The sequence below is a fragment of the Plodia interpunctella genome, chromosome 3, assembly GCF_027563975.2.
Source record: "Plodia interpunctella isolate USDA-ARS_2022_Savannah chromosome 3, ilPloInte3.2, whole genome shotgun sequence".
In the NCBI taxonomy this organism is placed as follows: Eukaryota; Metazoa; Arthropoda; class Insecta; order Lepidoptera; family Pyralidae; genus Plodia; species Plodia interpunctella.
This window is the reverse complement of record NC_071296.1, coordinates 6,007,924-6,033,358: the sequence shown is the minus strand read 5'-3', so window position 1 is coordinate 6,033,358 and position 25,435 is coordinate 6,007,924. Positions and strand designations below refer to the sequence as shown.

The following is a 25,435-nucleotide window of genomic DNA, read 5'->3' as shown; positions in this document are numbered from 1 at the left end:
CAGAGAATTTTTTTCAGATCGTTCTTTATTTCCGATTAGAATTTCTTTTGGAAATCTTGGGCAATCGATGAAAAAATTTGAAGTGCTTGAATATTTTTCTGTTGAAAGGAATAACCAGAGATAAGATGGGAATAATCGAGGCCACGCGCTGAGCCCTTCTATATCTATGGGAATAACATTACTTAATTATGTCAGAAAATACTATCATAATTTTCTGTAAGCCAATAAATTTTAAATAGGGAGTATTACTGCACATTTATCCCACCAGAGTACTGATGATAGGTACACAAAAGCTTTGCCGCCTTTTGCTAAGTCGATTAAAACTTATTATACGTTTATATAAGAAGCTCGGAACATTTCACACGTGAAGACTTATTACAATTAAGATTTTCTTCACGTGTGAAGTGTTTCGAACTTCTTTTCGATTGTTTACTGGCTCGAAAATTTTACAGCGTGAGGAGTATCCCATAGTTTTCGAAGGTTTTTATCTTATGAAAAACTATTTTTCCCAATATTTTGGCACCCGAACATGCTATATTGTTGTATATTTTCACAAACGAATGCTTACCTAATGAAAGGATTAATAAAATACTCTAAAATAAACGTTTTAGTAGATATAGCAAAAGGTGGCAAAGCTTTTGTGTACCTATCATCAGTACTCTGGCGGGATAAATGTGCAGTAATACTCCCTGACAATGCTTTTTCGTTGGCCAAAATGCCACCTGGGCGTTTACATTTTAGTTAATGTCAGTGTCACATGCCACGTAAAAACAAAACGTCAAAGTCAATATGTCATCGTAGTAATTTTGGTGTTTGTGTCATCAAGTCATCAACAATTTTGATATTTTTCATTTGTTTAAAGTTTCCTATTATGGGTTCCTCGCATAGTACAGAAATTCCAGGAGGAGGATCTGAAGGGTATCATGTTTTACGGGTAAGTTCTTTCGTATGCGATTTTAAGCACATTAATTTATATCCATGTAGAAATGAAACCTACCTTCTAAAAAGACACGTCAATTATTATCCACAGGCTTCGATTACAGAAGTATTTATTAAGAATTCTTTATCCACAGGTTCAAGACGGTTCCCCTGGGCAAGCTGCGAAACTTGAAGCCTTTTTCGACTTTATAGTAGCAATAGAAAACACTAGGTTAGACCAAGATAATGACACATTGAAGGAACTTTTGAAAAATAATATAGACAAAACAATAAAAATGTTAATATATAGCAGTAAAACCCAAACAGTTCGTGAAGTTATGATAACTCCAAATGCAAACTGGGGCGGCCAAGGATTACTTGGAGTCAGCATTAAATTTTGTTCCTTTGAAGGTGCTAATGAAAATGTTTGGCATGTATTGGTAAGTAGACCACAATTTATAGGGGTTATATCAATGTAACCTAGTTCATAATCTTTTGACAAGTGTATTTTATTTTTTAGGAAGTTCATCCTACATCTCCAGCAGAAATTGCAGGGCTTAGGCCATTTTCTGATTATATAATTGGAGCTGATTCAATCATGCATGAGAGTGAAGATTTCTTTACATTAATTGAGGCTCATGAGGGTCGGCCATTGAAGCTCTATGTATATAATGCAAATGATGACACTTGCAGAGAAGTTCAGATCACTCCAAACCACAATTGGGGAGGTGAAGGCAGCCTTGGATGTGGTATTGGCTATGGATATTTACATAGGATTCCTGTCAGGAGTGTTCCTCAGTCACAAATAACTTATTCTGCAAGTACACCATTGGTATGTATTTATACTCAGTCAATTGAAATCATGAAACCCTGATCCTAAAGCCAGGTTTCCAGTAAATGTTTTTTTTTTAACTTAAAAAATAATCTCAATACTTTAGTTTCTTGACACACATTGTGGACAAAATTTAATTTCTCAAGCAAATAAAATGGGTTCTGATATGTCCATGCCTTGGCACGGCCCAAGTCCATGGTATAATTGTACTACTAACCTGATTGGGGTACATAAAAGGTTTCACCATTTGTTCTTTCAAGTAAAAGGATCTTAACTTTTTATTCATTGACACATTTATTTATATCAAATCATTCAATGGGGTCAATGTTGATTATATTTTGATTTTAGATATCATCACAAGCAACAAGTGTACAACAAAACATTATATCAGGAGTTCAACAATTAAGCTTAAATGAAGAAAAAGTTCCACTGACAAGTGGGCCTCAGGTGCCTAGTTTGCAGCCAGCACCAGTGCAGAACTCCCCTCCACCTTTCTTATCTGGAGTGCCAATGGTCAACCCTGTTACCCACACCACTGCAGATAACATTCAGGCCATATCACAAGAGCCAATTGCGCCTCAAACTGTACCGCTACAACAGCAGCCTATGTCACAGGCACAATCGGTCATATCTAATATGGCTGCCTATTCCAGCAGTAAGTATATTTGTTATTATGTCTTGGCCTTGTTATAATTGGCCTTTCATTGATATTCTTTATTCAAATAACTTTACATGTTTACTGAAGATTGCAGACTTATTTATTACAATATACTTAATACTGATAACATTATTCTTTCGTTAGGTTTTGCAGAAGCAACATTGACCAACCTTGGTAGCGTACCCACTGTGTCAAATATACAACCGCCAGCGCCGCTGCCGTCACTACCCGGTATTCCAATGAATCAGCCACAACCTTACATACCTATGATGCCTAATTACACTCAACCATCAGCCAACCTCATGCAGCCCTCTCCGGCACCTTATAGTTCACCAGACTTAGTACCAACTTTCAATATGAGCAATTTCCCTCAAGCTCCCATACAACCACCACCTATATCAAGTGGCATTTCAGTTTTAACTCCAGTGAGCTTGCCAGGCATGCCTCCGCTAACAGTAAGTGCTACGCTGCCTGTCTCCACTATGAAAGAAATTCATCAACAGCAGTCCATGCAGCAGCAAGATTTGTTATCGTGAAACATCAAAGTGGTAGGTAATTAGATAATACATATATTTCATTTATTTGCCCATAAAATATGATTAATATTGTTTATGTTAAAATCATGTACAATCAAACATAAGGTCAGCCAAAAAAAAAATCTTATGCTGTGCAATTAAGAATTATATTTTGACATTACTTTTGTTTGGCATTTAAGTAGCTGTACCTTTATTTTATTTTATTTGTTGTTGACACTATAATAATTTATAACTGCTTTCACTTACTATAACTTAAGTATAAATTTTACTGGAAATTATCAAATAAAGAAAGAAAATTCCATTGTGTTTTACTATAAAACAAAAGATACCTAAATATCTTCTAGTACTAAGTAGATCATGGGCCTACTTAGTAGAGTATCGTGTCCAGACACCTAGGCACATAAAACGCATTTAATATTTCTACTTATGATTTTATTAAATAAAGTTACTTAAAAAAATAACTTAAATAATTTAAACTCACTAAAATTACAAAAAATAAATAGTTACTTATGATCTACGTACTTCTCGCATGGTCTCCCGTAATCGATAACAGTTTAAAACTGGAAATATGTTTTTGGTCGTCTAGTGTAGACTTTTCGTTGTCTAGCCCTAACGCAGGGTTGTCGAGTCCTTGCGTGAGGCCGAGGCCGTCGCTGTAGAAGACGCCGCCCGCCAGCTCGGACAGCCGCCGGCGCCGGCGCGTGTCCTTGTCGTCCGACACGCTGGGCGGCCGCACGCTCGAACTGCGGCGACGCTCCGACCCCAGCCGCGTCGGGATCCGTAATGATTTCTAATCAAATATGTTTATGCGAATATGTACATAAATATACTACACTTAAGTAGGTGTCGTCGCTTACGACGTGCATATCTGTGCATGCATGCATATCTATAAAATGAGCAAGTGGAACGTCTTAGACGTTATCAATAGTTTAATTAAATCTACGCAATGGAATGTAGACGTTTCCCACTATTATTTCTTCGGGGTTGTTTACCTATATGTAGATGTAACACAAACTAAGCGGTCGCTAATATTCATATTCAATAATAAATAAGAATACGTATTGAAGATAGGTTTTATGTAGTATACATATATTATTAAAATAAGTCATTTCAATGTTTTTTAACGCCTTAAAAAAAATTCGACACCAGTGTTGTGAAATAACACCACAGGATAACACACTCGATTGGAAATAAAGAATAAAAACTTAATCTAAAGAAGTAAGCAATAAGTGATGACTAGTTGTTCTCACCTTTAATCTGTTTGGTAAGGAATTCAAAATCTTGACAATCGGCGGAGATAAGAGGTCAATTGGCACTTGACCGGGATTCGTGATCCCTGTAAAGATAGACACGAACAGTCCCGCCAGCAGGGTGGCCGCGCACCCTATGCTCGTGTACCAAAGGTACGAAATACGGAACAGCCAGAAAACGGCTTCGTCTCGATTATCTCTGAAAATATTATAAATAATAACTTTAGGTAATGGCAAAAGTTCATTGGGATTTTCGTATGTAGGTAATAGAAAAAATGTTAAGATCGAAACCTCATTAGGTAAGGATTCGCTCTTTTATATAACAGTGTCCATTTTAGTCTTAGAAATCGTTTCTAAAACATTATAAAATTAGAATTATCTGAATCTCAAGCAGCTATAAGAACGAAAGTGTTCTCAAATGAGATATATTTATGTGGATTTTTAAATGGAGACGACTCTTACATCGGGTAAATGGTCATGTGGGAGGTACTGTTGTGGCCCTCCACGCAGCCGGCGATGGAGGCGGGCAGATGTGGCAGCGGCAGCTGCGCCAACTGAGCACCTCCGCCCACCGCTACCACCAGTAGTAGGCCGAACACGCCGCCTGCGATGGCTCCCTGGAAATGGTGTCGGATTGTTTATATAAGTAGTAAGAGGCAGCACAAACATTTCGTATTATATATATTTATTTAGAAACCCTAAGTGCGAGGGACATTTTGCCGACTAATCGTTAAAGTGGGCGGGCACCTTTTGGATCAAAAGAATAGATTTCGTCAAGAAAAGAGTATAGTTTTCTCAAAAAGTCTGCGACTCATGTCTGTTTGCTGGTGAAAATGGGCTGTATTTACTTACCACCAGGCAACCCGCACGCTCGTTTGCATATCATTACATAGAATAAAACAAAGTCGCCCTCAGTGTCTGTCTGATTCCAAGCTTTCTTTTAAAACACGCAACGGATTTTGGTTCAGTTTTAACTGTTATTTAGTCGATTTATTCTCGAAGGTTTAGACCTCGTGCGAGCCAGGCCGGGTCGCTATTGTTATATAAAAAAGCAGATCAAAGCACACCGTGGCGTTGGCCCAGGGAAAGAACATGCCGAGTGTGAAAAGGCCGAGGGAGACGCCGCCGGCCATGCCGTTGAAGGACAACGCCAGCTGCAGGACCGGCCCGAGGCGCTCCACCGCGAACACTAGCCCGAACGACAGCGCGCCGCATCCCACGCACACCCAGCGCGCCACCTGATACATTCAAGTTTATATATACACAATATTACTGATAAAAAATTATACATAAATTTATATTTAAAAAATGGTAAGCCCTTCTGGCATAATAGGGATCAACACTGTTTGAATGAGTTTCTTTCGGCATTTCTTCTCGGCAGTGGTCGTTCCGAAATGCTAGTAGTTTGTAGCTTTGGTAAACATCATTTAATTTAGATTATGACGTGAAAAAGTGCCTGTGAAGGCCTAATTTCTGAATAAATGATTTGATTTTGATTTTGAAGTGCATGTAGAAGAATGCAAGTACTAACTAGGTACTAGATATTTGAATATTGTTTTAGTAAATTTAGTATATATACTGTTTCCCTGCTTCTGTGGATATAGAGTATCCAATGTGCTGTTGCAAAATTTTCGCATTTCTAAATATTAATGTCTCGAGTATGAAGTTCATTACGATTCATTCAACGTTCATACGAAGATCGTAGGTAGGTATTAAAGGAGTGCCCCCGTCGCGTCTGTCCGTAGGAACTCGATAAACTAAAAAAAACTATCGAATGGATTTTTATCGAATAGATGGTGTGATTTTTGAGGAAGGTTTAGGTGTATAATTTATTACTGGCCGTTGTACCTGATAATTTGATTAAGGACTTACTGAGGCCCCTTTGTTTTCTGGTAATGTTATCCCAAGAAGTCCTGTTACTAAGTCCTGACAAGCCACTGCGGCCAGAGAATTCAAGGCCGATGCTACAGTTCTGTAAAATAAACAATATACAAATAAATACTATTTACGTTGCTATAAATATTTGTAACCACATAATTTTCTGTTAATCATATGTCAAAATATTTTTTATTTTCAAAAAATATTTTGTTACGTTTTAGAGGTTTAAATAAACAACGAGCCACATAATGAAATTATATTCATCTTAGCTTTGGTATCTTCCAATTATGGCGCATCATAGAAATTGTGAACAATATAAATGTATCTTCTTAAATTAAAACCGGAATTTCAACTGGAAATGACCAGTGTAAATATTATTCAATACCAATGAGGAAATTTCAGGCAGTGTATGGGGTGCGTCTGATCTCTTAGGATGGTTCATGTCATTTTGTGCTTACTTTTTTGGTGTCATTATAAATATATAGTCATATAAATCTATAGACAATACAAGTAGCGGAAGTGGAATAGTGAAAATGACTGAGTTTGAAATTGAGGTTCGATTTTTCTTACGAGTCCTTAGGTACATGTGATATTGTTGAATTTTGTTGAAAATAAATCAAATGTTAGTTCCACCTTTTACATTGTAGAATAAACCATTTAGCCATCGAAAAAAATTACGTACTTACCTATTTATTTAGATGTCTAAATTAATGTGTAATATATAATAAGACTTGTAATAAATAAACTGAGCATATGTACCCTAGACTGGCGGCGAAGATGCCCGCGACGAAGAAACCCGGCACTCCTCGAGCGCTGCCAAGCTGCTGCACCACGTACAGCGGCAGCAGGCGGTCTGACGCCTTCGTCAGCCCAGCCTTCACAGCATACACGTCAGGTCAGTTTATTGCGTTCTTATTGTACTTTTACTGTTATCACGGGAAACCCAGGGCGCAGCAATCTCTGTCCTGTGCCGTGGGGCTCCCTGGGATGATGAAATTTAGAGATAACTAGTATTAGTTGGATAATAAATCTGGCTTCCATACAAGTAGTCATTATCAGATATCTATTTAATCTATTTTTGGTTAAAATGACAGTAGGCGACGAGCGGAGGGTGGTATTAATTTTGCCGTATATTCATAGAAAACACTTAGTTTTTGTAAAATTTATAAAAGTACCTACCTGTTGATAGTAGGTGGCATTGCGTAATACTTATATAAGACTTATGGAAGTATTTCAAACATAAATATTATATTTGCAATTGGTCTTCACAAGTATTTACTTGTAGACGAGGTGAGGCTAGAAAAATATATTGTAACTGTAATAAATAAACACTTGAAAGTCTGATTCGAATGCATATAGAGTCGAACCTACCTGAATGGGATCACAATCGGCATAATGAATGGCGAGGACGGCCCCGGTGAGGAAATTGACGGAGTAGACCGCGGTTAGGCCCACAGCGGAGACCCAGAGAGCCACCCGCACTTGGCTGATGCGCTCCACTGACAGGTACTTCTGGATCGAGGCCTGGTTGGCGCAGAACATGCTCAGCCAGTAGATGGTCCCGCCGACTACCACTGACCAAAATGAATGCCGCACCGTCGGGTCCGGATTCATGCTGAAAATTAAATGACTGAATAACCAAATCCTAAAATAAGTTTTTGTTACAATGTGCAAGTGCAATTAGTGAAAAAGTCGGCCACACATGGACAGTTATATATACATTCGTCTGGTATGCTAACGTGTAGGTGCATTTTTGCCATCTCATAGGTAGTTCATTGATCCCTTTACTAAAAAAACCATTCGGACGGGAATCAATAAAATCTTTGAAGGCGGTTTGGACTGTCCTATCGGAGTTGATTTTTTTCCCTTGGAAGAGAAATGGTAATCTGTTGGAGCAAGGTCCGGGGAGTAGACATTCCAATCGAAGCTCCTCTAATTAAGTAGCTGTCTGTTGTGCAGTGTGTGGTCTAGTGTTGTCGTGAAGCAGCAGTGGCGTGGAGCGATTGACCAGCCTCGGTTGTTTAGCAGCTAGCTTTTCCATCATAGTTTACAATTGCTGATAATAGGCGTCTGCCGTAATGGTCTGGCCAAATTTGAGAAAACTGTAATGAACGACACCGGCACTAGTCCACTAAACGCTTACAAGTAACTTTTTTTGGTTTGCTTCAAGTGGATTAAAATAGTTTTATTACTAACACCGAAGCCTGAAGCTAACTTGGACGTGGTTTGCGATGGATCCGCTTCTACAATAGCCTTCAATTCTTCATTGTCAACTAGGGTCTCCGGCCAAAAACGAAAACGTTGGAACCAAAAACGCACTGTGTTTTCTTTTGCGACACGACCGCCATACACATCATTAACCCTTCGAGCCGTTTCCGCGGCACTGGTGGAACTAGTACTCGTAAATAACGCGATATTTCAAGTTTTCCATTTTGTAAACTGAGTGATACAAACAGAAAAATCTGAAGAAAAAAAAACAAATGAATGACGGTTAACGAAACACAAATACATGTGTAAAGAAACTCAATAGCTGTATAAATTTGAATTTAGAATTCCTAACCAAAGAGAAATTTGTGATTATAGTGGCCAGTACAACAAAACGCCAATTTCATATGTAAGGACCTAATAATAGTTATTTTGCATCCTGCCCAAGGTTATGTCCAAATTGATAAAAAATATACGGAAAAATCAGTAGTCGTGGCGTACATGATTTCTCGATGCATTTCCAAATCGATAAAATAATTGTGAAGAATAGGTACCCCTAATTGCATATTAATCAATGTTTGCGCTACTGTTGATGAGCATCGCTATATAGAAACTAATTACATTCGTGTACTCGTGACCATCATCAGATTTTATCAAATGATTTACTGACTTTATCACGAATAGCATCATGTGAGATATTTCGGTCACGGTCATGTCAGTTGTAGCGGTGGTGGTTGAGTGGTTAAGATGTTTCCCTGTGGCCAGCTTGGAATCCTACTCATGATTCACGTGTTTGTAAGCATATCAATCTCACCACCCATATATAGTTATTTACTGAGAATAACTCCGGAAGTAGGTATTATATATTATAATCTGTGCTCTGGTGAAGGAAAACAACATGACCAAAACATATTCTCTAGTTCGTGATTTACCAACTAATGTGGTACTATATAACAAAAAATTTAACAATTCTTCATAAACTTGGATATTAAGTGACCATTTTTTTAATTTATTTGTGAATTTTGACAGATGCTATTTAAATATGTATTTGAGTACAAAGGGTTTTTGTGTTGGAACAAAAAAAATTCGCGTGCATTTATATTCCACGTGTGACAACGACAAGATAGCTTAATGATAGCTCTCTTAATAATAGATATGATGCTCTCGACATCTAAGAGGATAGACATTTGATGTACTTACTCAAAGAAATACATTCTGTCGGTTTGCCGGAAGTCGTCCCAGGTGACACCGGCGGTGAGGCTTTCCGGACCATTGAGTTGAATTCCAAAATTTTTTATTTGATCGAACCCCGGCTAACAAAATGACTCCAGCGTCACTGCAGCGGTAGGTCGAAAAGCGTCCGTCATAATTTAATAGACAGTGGATGGTCCTTACTCAAAGAAGTGTAGCCTGTTGGTTTGCCGGGCGTGGTCCCATGCGACGTCGAGACCTCCGACCTGCGCGGCTCCTAGTGCCAGCACGGCCGCCAGTGACCCCAGCAGCACGGCAGATTGAAATGCGTCTGTCATTATTACCGCCTTCATACCTCCCTGAAATCATTATTGGATCTTGAAGCCTAATATATATATATATATATATATTAGAAAGCTAATTTATAGATATTTTAACATTAATCAAACTGCACTTGTCGCTGCCTACATTATTATATTCATGATTGGAAATAAAAAAAAAATACTGCAACGATATGAGTATTTAACTAGATTTATGAACTCATACATTTTGAGGATAAGGGATAAATAATATTGTTGAAAAAAATAAGTAAATAAAAAATAATAAAATAAAAAAAGTAAAATAAAAAAGTGCATACCTGTGATGCATAAAATATACACACGGCGTAGACCAACGTCACAGCTAAATATGTATTTAAACCCGTCACTGAAAAAAATGCTTTATAAATCGATATATATCGATATATTTTATTAGTTTATTTCCTTCATAAAGATCTACTCAGTTCCAATTTACTCAGATCTAAAACAAAGCAACGGTTTCGCAAGTTACCACAAAAAGAAATGAATCACTGGCCATCAACATAAATACATAATTGTAATGATGACAGCGCTTTATGGTCGCGATGCATCATTGCAGTGGCTGTTGAAATCACATACTTAAAGTGCAATACTGTCATACTAAACTGTACACTATGTCATGTGCAAAGCATTAGCGGACTAGTTCAGTAGAAAGTCGTAAATAACCGATGTCCATTTTGGCAACACTCATCTATCTGCGTTGAATGCTTAAGTAATTACGAAATAGTTACTAATTTAATGCAACATTCTTACCGTCAGCGACTTCATATTGTATGTTATTGAATATGAAGAATTCTTAAACAAAAACTTCATAGCCAACTGTAAAATATTTATTATAATTGATTTCCATTGCCGTTTCAAAGTGCGCACCCAGTATGATGTGCAGTGTCAATGATGGGCTATTAACGCCATGTTTGAATCTAATAATGATTTAATTTATGTTCCCTTTGCCATTCTATTACATAATTCGGGTTATCTATGCGCGTGCAGTGCAGTAACTTCATGTCGTGGTTGGCACATTATATAGCATATAAAATGTGAGGAATGCAACGGCCCTTAACTTTCACCTTCCTTCACTGAATATCCAAGGTAGATAACATTTACTACCTATTGCTGTTTTAAAATATTCTATTTAATCTACATTTACATTAATGTCACTTACTGTATAAATGACTTTCTTTCGGCATTTCTTCTCTGCCGCATTTGTCTGTTCGCGATAAACTCAAAAATACCGGACGGATTTTTGTACGGCTTTCACCAATAGATAGAGTGATTCCTGAGGAATCATTCCCATTGAGATTATAGACGATATATAGGTATCTCGATTTTTACAGTAGGTAATGAACTTTATCCATACATGTTCTTATTTTAAAAAATTGAGGTTATGTAAATGCAGAGGGTTCTATCGACCACATCAAGTCTATTGTGTAACATAGTACTTATATCGTAACATCATGATTCCAATTTATACTTAGGTCAATTTTCGGTATGTTGCGTAGTACGTATTAACAACCTACATTCTTTGCTAGTAATAAAATTGTTACCTTAAACATGAGTTAGGAAAAAAAAGTTAGGGATTAAAAATATGCTTTGTTGACGTTTCCTCAGAGTGCGAATTTTAATCACAAACAGACATAAAAATGTATATCAATTGAGGCAGTATTTTTACTTAACTTGTTCCACTTAGTTGTAAGCATGGGGACACGTAGACGACATAGAGGTAGGTACTTATCTGTATGGCCCATGGCACCTATACCATGCCCTAAATCGACACCTATTTGGTCATAGCTATTGCAAAATTTTTCATGTGACATTGAACACCTACTTATTTAAAAATGTGATTTAAATGTGCTTTGTATAACTTGGATGTGTTTGTGTTACATAGTTTTTTTTTCTTTATAACTTAAAACCTTCTTATAAATTTTTACAGAATTACCAAAATCGAAAAATATGACAAATGTAATACATATATAAAATATTTGTTTCGAATGGATTTGTTATTTATGATTTAATTGTTTTAAGTACTTTTAATATAGTTATAACATTTCAAACAAAAGAGCGAGAAATATCCATTTTTATCTCCATATGTAAGAGAGGCTGGGTCTAATGATAGCGTGTAGCTATTAATTGTTATGGTATTCAATAATTACAGCTACAGGTATTATTACGTCATTTATAATTTTGCTTGTTTCGCCAGCTTTCTTATTACTTTGTAGTAAATACTTGAATGTTGTGATTTTTCTAAATGTTTTTTTATTATGGGAAATAGCCCACTCAATAAGTGTTATGTAATTATTCCATTAAAATAAGTCATCTCAAATTTTCTTTGTCTTAACTTTATGCCGGAGCTTCTAATTCTAGAATTACTGACAAAAGTTTGCAGGGAGTGCATACCATCAGATAGCGCGAGCGCCGGAGCGTAGACGGCCACGGAGGTGTACAGTATCATCTGCAGCATGTACAGGCTGCTCGCGTACACGCGAATCCACTTGCAGAAACGCACTTCCTGTAAACAAGGCGTTTCATTAGTGCCTCTCTCAGCCGCAACTGTGGCTACAGAAATATAGCAACGCCATTGCTAGCGGTCAGAAACTTTGTCATCTTTTATTAAGCCTTGTCTCCCATCCCAAGACTATGTTGTATTGTGTACATCTTTAAATCTATCCCTTCCCTTGCTCCCTAATTAATCACACAATGTACATATTATGGTTATTATTATATCACCATTAATCAGTAGTTGATCCCTTACCTTTACCAAAACTTAGAGGAAGAGAAGTAATGGTCTGTCCTATTATTTTCAAGTAAAACGTTACGAGTGTATTCGTTGATTGTTTTTAGTAATGATATGAGTATTTTAGTCGTAACTGACATATTCTATACTTTCATTATTTTATAACTGATTCACACACAGGGTCAGTTAGTCACGGCACTTGATTTAACAACGAAACGAACATTCAACAACATACGCTACGCGACATAGAATGTGCCTACCTAGAATAGGATCTTCAATAATGAAAATCATACAACTATTAAAAATTATTTGGTTTGAAATCCTTGCGTATGAACTACACAATGTCGCATTTGTCATGTACTTTTCGTTTCCCTTAATTATAGGCTTAAAAACATTTGTCTTTTTTTTTAGATAGTCAATAAAATATCATGAAAATCATAAAGTAATTAAAGTAATGTAAATATATTAGGACAAATCACACAGATTGAGCTAGCCCCAAAGTAAGTTCGAGACTTGTGTTATGGGATACTAACTCAACGATACTATATTTTATAACATATACATATATAGATAAACATCCAAGACCCGGGCCAATCGGAAAAATATCATTTTCCATCATGACCCGACCGGGGTTCGAACCCGGGACCTCTCGGTTCAGTGGCAAGAACTTTACCACTGCGCCACCGAGGTCGTCAAATGAAAATCATGAATGCTTCTATTTTGACACATATACGCTGTATCTGAGGCGTAGTCAACGTAGCGTTCATCGCAAGATGAGTTCGGGCAAGTTTTCACTAGAGATATTAATGTTTTACCAAATATTCGTAGCAAGAAGTGAGGCGCAGTCTCATGAAGACGGGCAGGTACAGCTGGCTCGCGATGGGCACGACGAGCACAAAGGCCACACAAATCATCCAGAACTGCGCTCCTGCCATGTACATCTCCGCTGGGTTTCCTAACAACTCTATCGCTGTTATGAAACTGAAACATTCAGAAAATAACTTATCATTTATTGTAAATACCCTGAGGTGATGGAGTGGCACTAAGTGATAATTTGACTTAATATAAAATGTTTTTGTCAATTGTTTACAAGAGAACGAAGAGATGCAAATGTTAATCACCTGGCGGCTAAGCTTAAAGCCATCGGCATCGTTCCCATCGACGAGCCCCCGAGTAGAAAGTCATCTCCCGTAGTTTGTTTTTCGCTAAAATATCCGTAGAATATTCCGATGGCACAAGATACGATGAGCATTGTCGCTAGCACGCTGTAGTCTTCCCAACCGAACAATACCGTAATGGTTTCATTGGCATGTGTTGCAGATTTATTTATCTTTGTAACATTATTAATTGAATTGGGTGCCGCTGCTACTAAAGACGTACATAGACAATTATAGCTCCAAGCAGCTAAGAAATATAATAAAAATTTCTGCAAAAGAAAAAAAAACACTTTTAATTGATTTCATTCATCGAGGGGATGTACTAGCTTAGTAAATCTATAATTTCACATTGTAAAATGTGAATATGAAAATAAATTCAATTAGAAAGATATCAACGCGTCAAAAATGAATTATAAAACAAAGTCCTGTGTCGCGTCTGTCTGTCTATATGTCTGTTCGCGATAAACTCAAAAACTACTGCACGGATTTTCGTGCGGTTTTCATCAATATATAGTATGATTCTTGAGGAAAGTTTAGGTGTACAATTTATTACATTTTTATGCGAGCGAAGCCGCTAATCGGTATCATAATACCCACTAGCGACGGGCCGCTAGTGGGTATTATGATAGATTGATACGAGTTATTTGTACAAGGTGATTTTCTCAATACACTATCGGGCAGTATAATATAGGATGTCAAATATAAAGAATATCAAAATGATTGTGTCTTAATCATAACTATTTTATCATATTTATTCTGACCTATCTTATATTTATATATATTTATTCTTATAGTGCTAAGTAATTAATTTGAGAATAGCCTTCAAAGCCATTCAAAATTTAAAACCACACTTTAGAACTGCAATTACACTCTTCAAGAATTAACATATGGAATCTATCAATCAATTTAAAAACATGAGGAGGTTAAATTGCATAATCGCCAAGGGATCGGCTAGACTGCACCACATCAACGAGAAATAATTTATTTAATTACGCAGATTGTACGTTCGTTGTGTTTTTTCAATTACGAAAATTAAACACTAGGTACAATTGGCTATAAATTGTCAGGAGATTAACCGCCTACGTTTGTGTCATTTTGTAATGAATCGCCACGACCAATTAATTTCATTGTCACAACGGAACTAGGTAGTAATATATCGCTTCAATGGGCTGCGAGCAGAACTGTTACTTCCGTAGCATACGTGTTTAAACACTAATAAACCTTAGGTTACGTATCAGAAATGTAATGACTTATTTAAGCCTATCTTGTTGAATATGAAAAAGGGTCTTTTCATGTGAATTTCCAATAATTAAAATAAAATGAGACATTTGCTGAGCAAGCTTAAAACCATGTGTAGTTGTTACACATGGTTTTAACTATTCTCGTTTATTTAATCTGACCCCTAAGTGCTGCTATGTGCTTAAAGTATGCTTTAACTTTTTTATGAATACCAGGGCTATCTTATTATAGGTTTTTTTTTAAATTTACCAAATATTTTGTAAATGAAGTAGCACCCTGTTTATGGTTGCATGCGAAGCATACGCATACATGGCATCGAGAGAAGCCAGCGGACGATAAGCGCGGCAAACATAAGCAGAATAATCCGGTTTACTGCTGTCAGCGGCCCTCAGAACCGGATGGTTCCGGACCCCAGCAGATCAGTTAATGAAGCTTAGGCTTGGACATGGGAACGACCGTTCTTACATTCCAAACAATTAAACATTGTATATACTTGCACATGTTTATTCGTTTACGCTTTTTTATTAATACGAACTCATCAACATATACAATAATACAATGTTATTTATATACTAAACCAGGTAAGACAATTATAATTATAATAAGTACTTATATTACTGATATGGTCTTATTATAAGTATAATTATAATTATAATAAGACCATATCAATTAAAATACTATTTCTGTGACAATTGTCACAAGCTGTCACAACTAGGCTTGGTTACTTGTCACAGAAACATCGTCAAATGTGGTCTAGGTCAGTCAGCTGACTGACCGGAGGTTGGTGGGCACGAAATCACGAAGACACGAAAGGACATTTACCGCCATCGTTAATTACTAGAGTAGAACTGCCTGCCCTACATCGCTGTTACCGTCAACCGTGTGATTTTCTAATTCAACAAATACCATACGAACACGACGCAGTAATGTGTGCGAAAATTCATTAATAACCAATTCAAATTAATAAATATGAATTCATGATTATTCATTTGCATTAGATATACATTTTTGTGATTACCTATGATATGATTGAAGGGGTTCGAAAGAACCCCTTCATTTTGATACTATTCCATCTGTCCAAATAAGAAGTGTTCAGTTTTCAGTCCTTGCGGTATCCGGTATAAGACAGGCTACATGACATTCAGAACAATAGCCGTAATTTTAATTGTTTCGTTAGGTATATATTATTCAAATTTCATACTAATACCATCGCGTCGAAATGGAGCCCAACCAGAAGATAAAAACAAATTTATACCTAGTATAAAACCTACTTGTGTAAAGGGTTAAATAATATTTGTGAAATCTTATTTTATCTCTACATTTTAAATAAAATACATTATAACATATATATTATTTACTGTTATATAAACTTCAATTAAATGCATGATTATATACTTTTATGAGGATGACGTACTGAATTGAGTTTTTCACTAGGTTTAGGACCTTACGCAACCTTCTTCTAACGCACTATACGCGTCAGAGAGGTCATTCGTGAAGCGGCTAATTATCCTACATGCAGTATTTTTTATTTTATTTCGACCATTAACACATAATGTCGAAATGTTAAACTTGTGAAAGATTACATTTACTTCACTTGCGATTCCAAATAAAGTTTAAGTAATAACATACATACGACTAACTATAATACATACTACGTTTTAAGCTCTATGGTTACGCAACTTGTATGAATTAATTTTTAGTAATTATTTATGTGTAGGATTAGGTAAATATTTACGTATTTTTATTGATTTGCAAAATCTTCCAGGACTCTCGCTTTAGCAGGTACAATTCATCAGATTTTTTTGAGCAAAAATGTTTTGCTTGAAGATTAGACATGATATGAAGAGCTTGCACAAGTACGAGTCTGATTCATGGATTTAGTAAGTACTTCACGGAGTACCTACTAATTCCATGTCAACTTCGATTAAAGTATATGACATGTGTACTGTTTAAAAAAGGGTAAAATCGATTTTATGCCAGCCAGCAATTTGTATACTAGCGCTTTCGTTTTTAATCATGTCAATAAATAGTACTTACCTATTTAATTTATCATGTGTTCCAGTTTCACCTGACATTCACATTCACTAATTCACGCAGGGGCGAAAGGATTTTAAGGTAAGGATTATCTATGCGACAGCTAAAAAGCCATATTACTACTTTAACCGATTCATTGCGGATGGCACGCCTGCCGTGCCATTACTTTCTTTTACGTGTGGCGTAGGGCGCGGGAGCCGTGTCATTTTTAAATCGATGATAACTCCTTCAAATTAGGTTTTAGGGAGATCTACCCAGAACAAAATTGTCGCTATTTTTCATCTAAATCAAGGTCGTAGCCTTCGTTTCTGGTAATTGTATGATTTTATTAAAAGCAGGTGTAACCAACCTTTTCAGATGCTTAAAATTGCAATTTAATAATACCTAGGCTACATGACTCAATTTTGTTTTGTTTAAATATGGAAACACCTCTAAAAATAAGCCCACTAGTAAAAGAAATACCATGATTACTGAAGAACTCTTTGACATAAAGTCACACTTTTTTGGCGAGTCCAAAACGTTCCATAGAGAAGGCTACCTAGGTGTGACGTCACTTCTAAATAATATGTATTTCGTAGGACACGTGCGTGAACTTTATATGATAACTATGTAAAATATTGTGTTTATGGTATAGGCCTCATAATAAAAGTTGCTTTGATTTTAATAAGTTACCTTATGATAATACAATTTTTTGCTTTTTCTATAGTTTTAAAATGGACTTGCCCAACTAACTTCAAATAATCTTTAATATAAAAATAAATCGCTAAATGTGTTGGTAAGCGCATAACTCAAGAACGCCTGGACCAATTTGGCCAATTCTTTTTTTTTAATATTCTTCGTAGCTCAAGGATGGTTTTTACGGCGAGAAAATGTATGTACCTCGGGCGAAGCCGGGGCGAGCAGCTAGTAGTTACAAAATTAAAAGTGTGATTATTAGTTTCGGTTAGGTAAAAATTTATGTATTATGAAACATTATTTCCAAAACTCTACTCCTGTCATGTAGCCTATTAGTTATGGAAAAATACCACGTGCGGTTCAATATGGCTAATATGAGTCTTATTGCACACGACACTTCATGTCCTAAACAATGGAGGATCCCTGCCGGAGAGATAACAAGTTGCATGTCCCTACGAAGTACCAACAATGTAAAATGACCAGTACGTTTTGTACAATATGGTCCATTTTTGCGTGGACAGATAAGAAAAAGGTCCTAAAAAATTCGAAGGTGAATGTTTTCTTATCTTTTGTGAATTAGTTCTGTTTTGCTATCCTTATACCTATTAAGTACTAAATCAAACTTGACAGTTTATCATTACGTAGTGTAAATAAGTTGAAATTTCTTGTGAGCAAAACCAAAACAATAATTACAAAACTAACTTAAAACCTCATTTAGTCAAGCCCACATTCCTATAAAACTATTCAAACCATTAGGACTTAAAAATAAGTTCAAAAGGTTTTGCACACCTTCATTAGAAATGTCACTTACCTTCCATTTTCAAAAATACACTTGTTATGCCACTTATAATCACTTGAAACAACGTTTCTGTATGTTCGCGTTAGATTTCGAATGTCAACTAAAAGTATGTAAGCCTAAAACATGTAAAAACTGGTTGAAATACTGTATTCTTTTCCACATGGCTGAAGACACAGGAGGCGTGTCATGTAATCGTATGGCGCTTGACCCGGCAGCCGTGTCACATAGTTTTTGTTGAACGCCATTAGTAAAAGTTTGCAAAATTAGGCATCGCAATGAATCGGTTAATGAAATACTGACTGGCTTTTTAAACTCTAGTCTAATTTTCACCGAATTTCTTTATTTTCGACTTTGAAGAATGAAATATTATTTATGCACAATACGTTATTGATAGGAATAAAGTACAATCATTTTATGTAGTGTTAATAAGAAATATATTTTGTTCCCTAAAAAAATTAATTTTGTAACTAAATCATGCCCCATAGTTTATTACGTAGTTAAATAAATAGTATTATAAATATTGACCAGTCAAAACTTTATTTTTGACACATAACATTATTCGACTTACCTTATACTTCCAGTTAGTTCTTGTAATCATTTTGAAGCTGTGTCGATATATTGACGTGTGATTGTTGTGCTCCCGGAATTAAACTGCGTGGCTTGGAAGATGTCCTGTTATGTGACCAATCCTCTTAACAATCAATGAGATGACACGAGATAGTGGGTGAATAAACGATGTGTGTAGAGTTCTTAAACGCCCGACTTGTATAGAAGATTTATTACTTCAATTTAAATCCTATTTTCCTTTCAGCTTCCGATTGGATGAATATTAATGTTTAGTCTATTTACGTATTTATTTAATGAAATTATTCTGAACTGTGAATAATGAAATAATGAAAATTAAGAAAGTCATGTCGATAATAAATCAAAATTTATCGACGTTATATGTTATTCCGATTCAGAATATTATGGGCGCATCATCTACTGTCATATTATTATATGCTAACTTGCAAAATAATAAACTCATTGTAATAATTAAATTATTCCATATTAAAGTCGTCTGACAAGATACCTGCCTTAAGTTATTACAAACTTACCCAATGCCCCACCAGTATTTCCACACATATTGTGGACAGGCTTTAGTTAGATCAAGGGTCAATTATTCCAACTTGGCACAGAAATTCATCCTTGTTCAATTTTCTACGGAAAGTTGTTACAATTTGATTCCTGGATATACTGCGTAAAACAGTTTTCCTGCTTGTATATTGAGTTACAATTAATCTTGAAATGTCTTAAAAACACGGTTCTTACTAACATGTGCATTGCTAATGACTTGTCCAACATTTAATAGTTGTATCAAATCTAAAGAACCAAGGCTAATATTTACCACTATCGTACTTAATAATTTCATGCTTAATTTTTCTTCATAAACCGTAAAAATACGCGTCTATATACTGTAATATAACTATTCTAGACGTGCATAGATTTGCTGTTAAGTTGTTATTTCTGTTTCATCCAGTTATTTCTCAATTTATTCTTGCTTTGAAGATCTGAAGGTTTATCACTGAATCTGAATCAGTAGGCAATAGTTATCAGAAGCAATTAATTCGTATGCATGTCGAAGACAGGCGGATCAGAAGTGTTTTAAAAATATTTGTAAATTTAACAGAATATAGACAAAATCGACCTGACTGGCCACTTTGAATGTCATGGTCGCGGTTGATAGGAAAAACAGCATTCCCAAAGAGAGTTGACGTAAGGCAGGTGGCCGGTTGTAAAATCACAGCCGAACTTCAAACCGGTTTAATTTTTACGCAGACCCTGGATTTTGCGACGTCATATCATATTCATATACGATTTTCTCGAAACCCTAAAAATGTCAGTTATTTCCGAGAAAGAATATCAACTCATGAAATCTCATGAGGTAGGATTTGACTTAAAATTATATAAATTTTTAATATTGTGTCATTTTATTTACAATGAATTTTCTATTTTTTCCTATAAGTAGTGTTATTTTAAAACAGTAAGAGAAAAAAACGGAACTTCGATCTTACTTAATCATACTCTCAGAATAGTATTATATTGGAAGGCAGTTATGGCGTGAGATGAGAATATAACCTACAAAAAGTAAATAACGGAAACGAGCATTTTTATCGTTTTTATAGGTATTACAGCATACTTTGTAACCTAGGCATTTATTGTTGTTTCATTGCTTTACTCTTAAGTCACTGTGTCTCATGATTATTTACCTAAGTCTAATATCGACGTAGGTAACACAATTTACTTATTGGTGGTTGCTAAACAGTGTACAAGAAAGGTTAGCAGTGTTGGTACCGGCTACCTAACCTGATATTAATATTTGAACTCGCAACAGATGTGCTACTTTACGTTCACCTCACTGCTACACTTACCCGGTGATTTCAACTGTCTAGAATGTATTCACCCAAATACGATTAACAGATGAGCATTTTGAAATATACGCAATTTTCGAAATCCAATTGAAGACTTATTATTTTGTCTTTAAAAAAGGAACGTATACCTACGTTCCTTTTTTAAAGACAAAATAATATCATATTTTATGTAGGTGTATACATACGAGTATACTCTTATATTTTAATGTTCTATACAAAATTAAATACTTACCAAAGTTGTGTAAAATGTATGGATTAGTTGTTTTTTTTTTCGCGATTTCAAGATTGCTTCCATACGAAAAGTAAATATTCAGTACCATCGACTGAGCATGTAGATAAAATAATGCCAATGTATAATAAGATACCACCCTGTATATTAGAATAAATATATACATAATTAAATAGACCAATTTAAGCTTATCTTTCTATATTGCAATATTGCAATATTTTACGTAAGTTGGTTTGCGAAGATATAATAAGTTGATCTCGCAGCCAATGGGGCTAGTGATTTTTGGGCAGAAAAATGTATTGGTTTACCACGGTGGTTGCTTTAGCAAGGTGGTGTTTAGTAAACATACCATTACAATTACGACTTAAGAATTATTTTACGATACCGTAAGGTAAGGTCCTAAAACCTTATAAGCCTGACCCATTTCTCATATATAATTTATTTGAAAAATAGTGTTACGAATGCATTTCAGTAAGATAAACCTTTTAAATGTAGGTACCTAGTTGAACAATTAAAGGTGGGTAATACATACGCATGTATATAGGATGCGGAAAAACTATTTATGCTGAAATTATGTGTCTCTTAACTGGACTAGTTTAGTATGTTTAAATTCAAATATCGAAATTCAAATAATTTCAAATAGGTGAGAGATAAGTTCAGTTTATATCCTGAGTACGTTGGATCACACGGTCGAAGCATTGATGTTCAGAGCGTCCTTGTCGGCAGTAGGAGGGCGGCGCGTGAGCACCATCGCGTTGCGCAAACTATGTGTACCATCGAAAGTGCCCCCTCCCCCGGATATGGAGCGAACATCTCTTATAAACACTGGTGGCGCCTGGTCACTGGACATTACACTATCCAAACCTGTGTTTAAACGTACCCAGGATGTGTGACAAAACGGTAGGTTCCAGTGAAATACTAAGTGGAAAAATATACCGGTCTCGTGGTCTGGTGATACCTTCGCCGAAGAGTTTGGATTTCATCGTCAGTGTTCATCAGTTTCCATGACAAAGTGTTAAAGTGATAATAATGTCTTCCTGTGAATTAATAAATCGATCAAATTATGAATAAAGTCCATTGGTTTGTGTGTGCAGGTGCTGAGGTCGTTGGTGTTGGTGGCGGTGGCGGCGTGCGCCGTCGCGCGCCCCGAGCCGCCGTCGTCTTATGGTGCGCCCTCCTCGTCGTATAACGCCCCTTCGAGCTCGTATGGTGCCCCCGCACCTCAGTACGGCCCTCCTCAGCAGCAACCCATAGTGCACAAACACGTTTATGTGCACGTTCCTCCACCAGATAATGAATACCCTGCGCCCCGCAAACAAATATACGTGCCTCCCCCACAGAAACACTACAAGATTGTGTTCATCAAGGCACCCACTCCTCCTACACCAACTGCTCCAGTCATCCCAGTGCAGCCACAGAACGAAGAGAAGACTTTAGTATATGTGTTGGTGAAGAAACCCGAAGACCAACCAGAAATCGTTATCCCAACCCCAGCGCCCACACAACCTGCCAAACCAGAAGTCTACTTCATCAGATACAAAACTCAGGTTAGTTCAATCTATATTTTTGATGGGGCTTGAAATGACGTGCCAAAATGAAATAGTGGTCATCGCGTCATTTTTACATTGAAGAGCTATAGTTGCCTTCAGATATAATCTAAGTACAATTAACAGGACAGATGCGAAAGTAGGTTTATTTAGGTTTGTTTCCTGTAAAAATGCCACTGTGCAGGTTTTTGAAGATACAGAAAAAGACTATCATTAGGTATTTGATGATCGTTATGCGTAAACAGAGCTACGCTTTGAGGTCAGCTTTTTAAAGATAGACTGTTTTACCTACCAGCACCAATTTAAAACGAAAATATTTTCAATACCTTGGAAAAGAATTCAACAATCTATTAACTTTGTTACAAATAAAATGCACATTCACAGCATATGCACGCGTGTGAAAGTATTGAGATTAAAATCAAAATAGCTATGCATCAGGCTGTAATTATCAGGAGATGTATCGCCAGAGCCATGTGCCATGACCCGTCTCGTGAAAGTGGCCGAACACATTTCCTGGTGTTCCAGGAAGCATAGCAGCGTGACCCAGCATGTCTACTGCACCTGCTATCATCATTACATTGATGCAACATAGGATGCTTTTATCCTCAAATAACACAATAACCGCACAACGTAACGCAATGAAGATGAGATACATTTTCTGTCATTAACGTCTGACTGCCCGAAGATTATTTCTTGCATTGTGTCATAGGCTGTGGGAACTGTTCAAGGATAAAGATATTGGATTTTCATTCCAATTAAGGTGTTAGTCACCACTGCCTGTAAACAATTATGCAAATAATTTTTGTCATTTTTTTTTTAAATATTTATGCTTGTATGCGTTATAGAATTAGAATGTCAGTTTGGGACACCTACACATTACATTCAAATACATGCGTACATTATATTTTAGTATATGGTTACTATAAATGGTAGTGGGTTAATTGCAGGTGAACGCACCATCGAAACTCATGCTACACATACATTATGTATTATGTAACATGTTAAAACTCTAACGACTGTAATTTCCAGCAAATAGCATTATAATTGATGCACCATTTGGATTCTGAATGAAGTCCACTATGTAATATGTATGAATAGGTACATGAAAGTAATTTACAAGCAAAGTTGTAGCTAGCATAATTACATGGTGTTGAGTTACGTGTTCAAGAAAATATTTAAGTAGGCCAGTTGCCATTATCATCGTATGGATACGATAACGTATAGATCATTATATGGCCATTGATTCGAATGGTCACAATACCTATTCTAATAAGTATTTTACCTAAGTGTCAACCGTATTATTACTATTATCATGTAGCATGCGGGGTCCGTGGTACCGGAGGCATGTCATACCTTGGGTATTTTTGTACTGACCCCATTACCTTCACTCACAACGGGAACTCTGACGGAGGATTGCATTACTTTCAGAATGTTATCCTGTAGTCTGTGCCTGTACCTAGTCCTATAGGTCCGAATATGCTAATCCAGTCGTTATCGAGTCGCAATAGTACAATATATGTGTCATAGAGTCCCAATCCACGCATCCTGCACAGGCCCTACTGAGAGGGCTGTCGACAAGTTTTAATTTTAAAAGGTGACTACGGTTTTTAAAATGACCTTATAGATCTCATCTGTGGGAAAGCTCATCGTCTAAAACATCTAAAGCAGCGAAATTATATGCATATAATTTCGCTGTCTATATTTTGAGCGTGAATTCAGATCTTATTATTGTAATTAAAACTACCAAGAACTAAGTTTCTGAATATTTAGGCAATATTTAGAAATAATATCCCTTATTTATTTCAAATAATATTTTGAAATGTTTTACAGAAACAAGAAGGCTATCCAGCGGCAGCCCCCGCAACCGAGTACGGCGCTCCCGCCGCCGCGCCCTCCTCCGAATACGGAGCGCCCTCTGGTGGAAGCTCCTACTGAACTCGCCTCACCCTGGACCTTGACCCGATCCACTCTCAAATATTTACCAAAAACGAACCGAGCGATATAAACGTGATGATAGGATAGTCGTGTAGTTTAGGTACAACCATACAGCTAGTACGGATGGTTGATTTGTTTTCAAGCCTATTTGAAATTAATTTTAATCGGCTGTATCGCGGCAAATTACTCCTTACGTAAATTACTTTCACTATTTACCAAATTTTATGCTTCGAGTTGAATAATATACTCCAAAGATCGAGTGATTGTATGGGCTTTCATATGTCGTTAACGAATTTGATAAATAGTAAAGTGACAGGTAAAAAAAATAGGGTTGAACTGACTTTCGTAGAGCTTGTTGGTTGTCTTGAGACTACAAGTATAGTGTTAGAGAAAATATAGGAATGCCGTGGCAAGTTCGCATCGGCCATGTCGGTAGAGCGGACGACGCGGAGCTAGCCGGGAGACCGCTGGCGCTGCCCTCAACTGTGCTGCATTCCATGTTTTATTTGCATCAAATTGATGTCATTGTTTGTAAATATATTATTTTATACTTATTATTAAATGTTTTATAATAATAATAACATTGTTTTATTTCGTCGTCCTCGTAGTCTGCTGCAAAAAATTATATATATTTTATTTATTTACTACTAATTACCTAGGCGATATGAATAAGCTAAAATCGGTAATAAAACTACGTACTAATTAATAATAAATATCATACCTAATATTATACATATGTAGTGCGTATATCCAAAACTAAGTATCTACTTAAGTATGTACCAATCGATAATTTCACATTTAACGCCAGTATTTCGTAGATCGGAATTCTAATTACACATAAATCTCTTATTTAT

General features: G+C 36.3%; 2 protein-coding genes and 1 pseudogene across 4 annotated transcripts; 2 read left to right on the top strand and 1 right to left on the bottom strand.

Annotated features, from left to right (window-relative positions):
* The first annotated feature begins 783 nt into the window (after positions 1-783).
* On the top strand, positions 784-3,243 carry Grasp65. Its single transcript, XM_053769273.1, has 5 exons — positions 784-934; positions 1,074-1,358; positions 1,439-1,750; positions 2,099-2,405; positions 2,553-3,243. The coding sequence occupies exons 1-5, from the start codon at positions 872-874 to the stop codon at positions 2,942-2,944; spliced, it is 1,359 nt and encodes a 452-aa protein (XP_053625248.1). The 5' UTR covers positions 784-871; the 3' UTR covers positions 2,945-3,243.
* Positions 3,244-3,358: 115 nt separating this feature from the next.
* Positions 3,359-19,784, bottom strand: LOC128683546 (uncharacterized protein). 3 transcript variants are annotated; one of them, XM_053769270.1, is made up of 14 exons: positions 19,557-19,784; positions 19,028-19,131; positions 13,677-13,981; positions 13,371-13,536; positions 12,219-12,330; positions 10,106-10,173; positions 9,673-9,827; positions 7,444-7,687; positions 6,832-6,947; positions 6,067-6,166; positions 5,262-5,432; positions 4,657-4,811; positions 4,195-4,393; positions 3,359-3,734 (listed from the first exon to the last, which is right to left on the bottom strand). In XM_053769270.1, the coding sequence occupies exons 2-14, from the start codon at positions 19,055-19,057 to the stop codon at positions 3,459-3,461; spliced, it is 2,097 nt and encodes a 698-aa protein (XP_053625245.1). In that variant the 5' UTR covers positions 19,058-19,131; positions 19,557-19,784; the 3' UTR covers positions 3,359-3,458. The 3 variants fall into 3 exon arrangements, with proteins under 3 accessions (XP_053625245.1, XP_053625246.1, XP_053625244.1); XM_053769271.1 differs by lacking the exon at positions 19,028-19,131 and having other exon boundaries at positions 19,557-19,783; XM_053769269.2 differs by lacking the exon at positions 19,557-19,784 and having other exon boundaries at positions 19,028-19,172.
* Positions 19,785-21,785: 2,001 nt separating this feature from the next.
* On the top strand, positions 21,786-25,162 carry LOC128683790 (uncharacterized; annotated as a pseudogene).
* Positions 25,163-25,435: the final 273 nt, after the last annotated feature.

Coding starts and splice junctions, on each gene's coding strand:
- LOC128683546 (XM_053769270.1), bottom strand. CDS start 19,057: ATGATTACAAGAACTAACTGGAAGTATAAG. Junction 4,812..5,261: donor TTCCCTGGGCCAACGCCACG/GTGTGCTTTGAT, acceptor CACCATTTCCAG/GGAGCCATCGCAGGCGGCGT. Junction 4,394..4,656: donor CACATGACCATTTACCCGAT/GTAAGAGTCGTC, acceptor TAATATTTTCAG/AGATAATCGAGACGAAGCCG.
- Grasp65 (XM_053769273.1), top strand. CDS start 872: ATGGGTTCCTCGCATAGTACAGAAATTCCAGGAGGAGGATCTGAAGGG. Junction 1,359..1,438: donor AAAATGTTTGGCATGTATTG/GTAAGTAGACCA, acceptor TTTATTTTTTAG/GAAGTTCATCCTACATCTCC. Junction 1,751..2,098: donor ATTCTGCAAGTACACCATTG/GTATGTATTTAT, acceptor TTTTGATTTTAG/ATATCATCACAAGCAACAAG.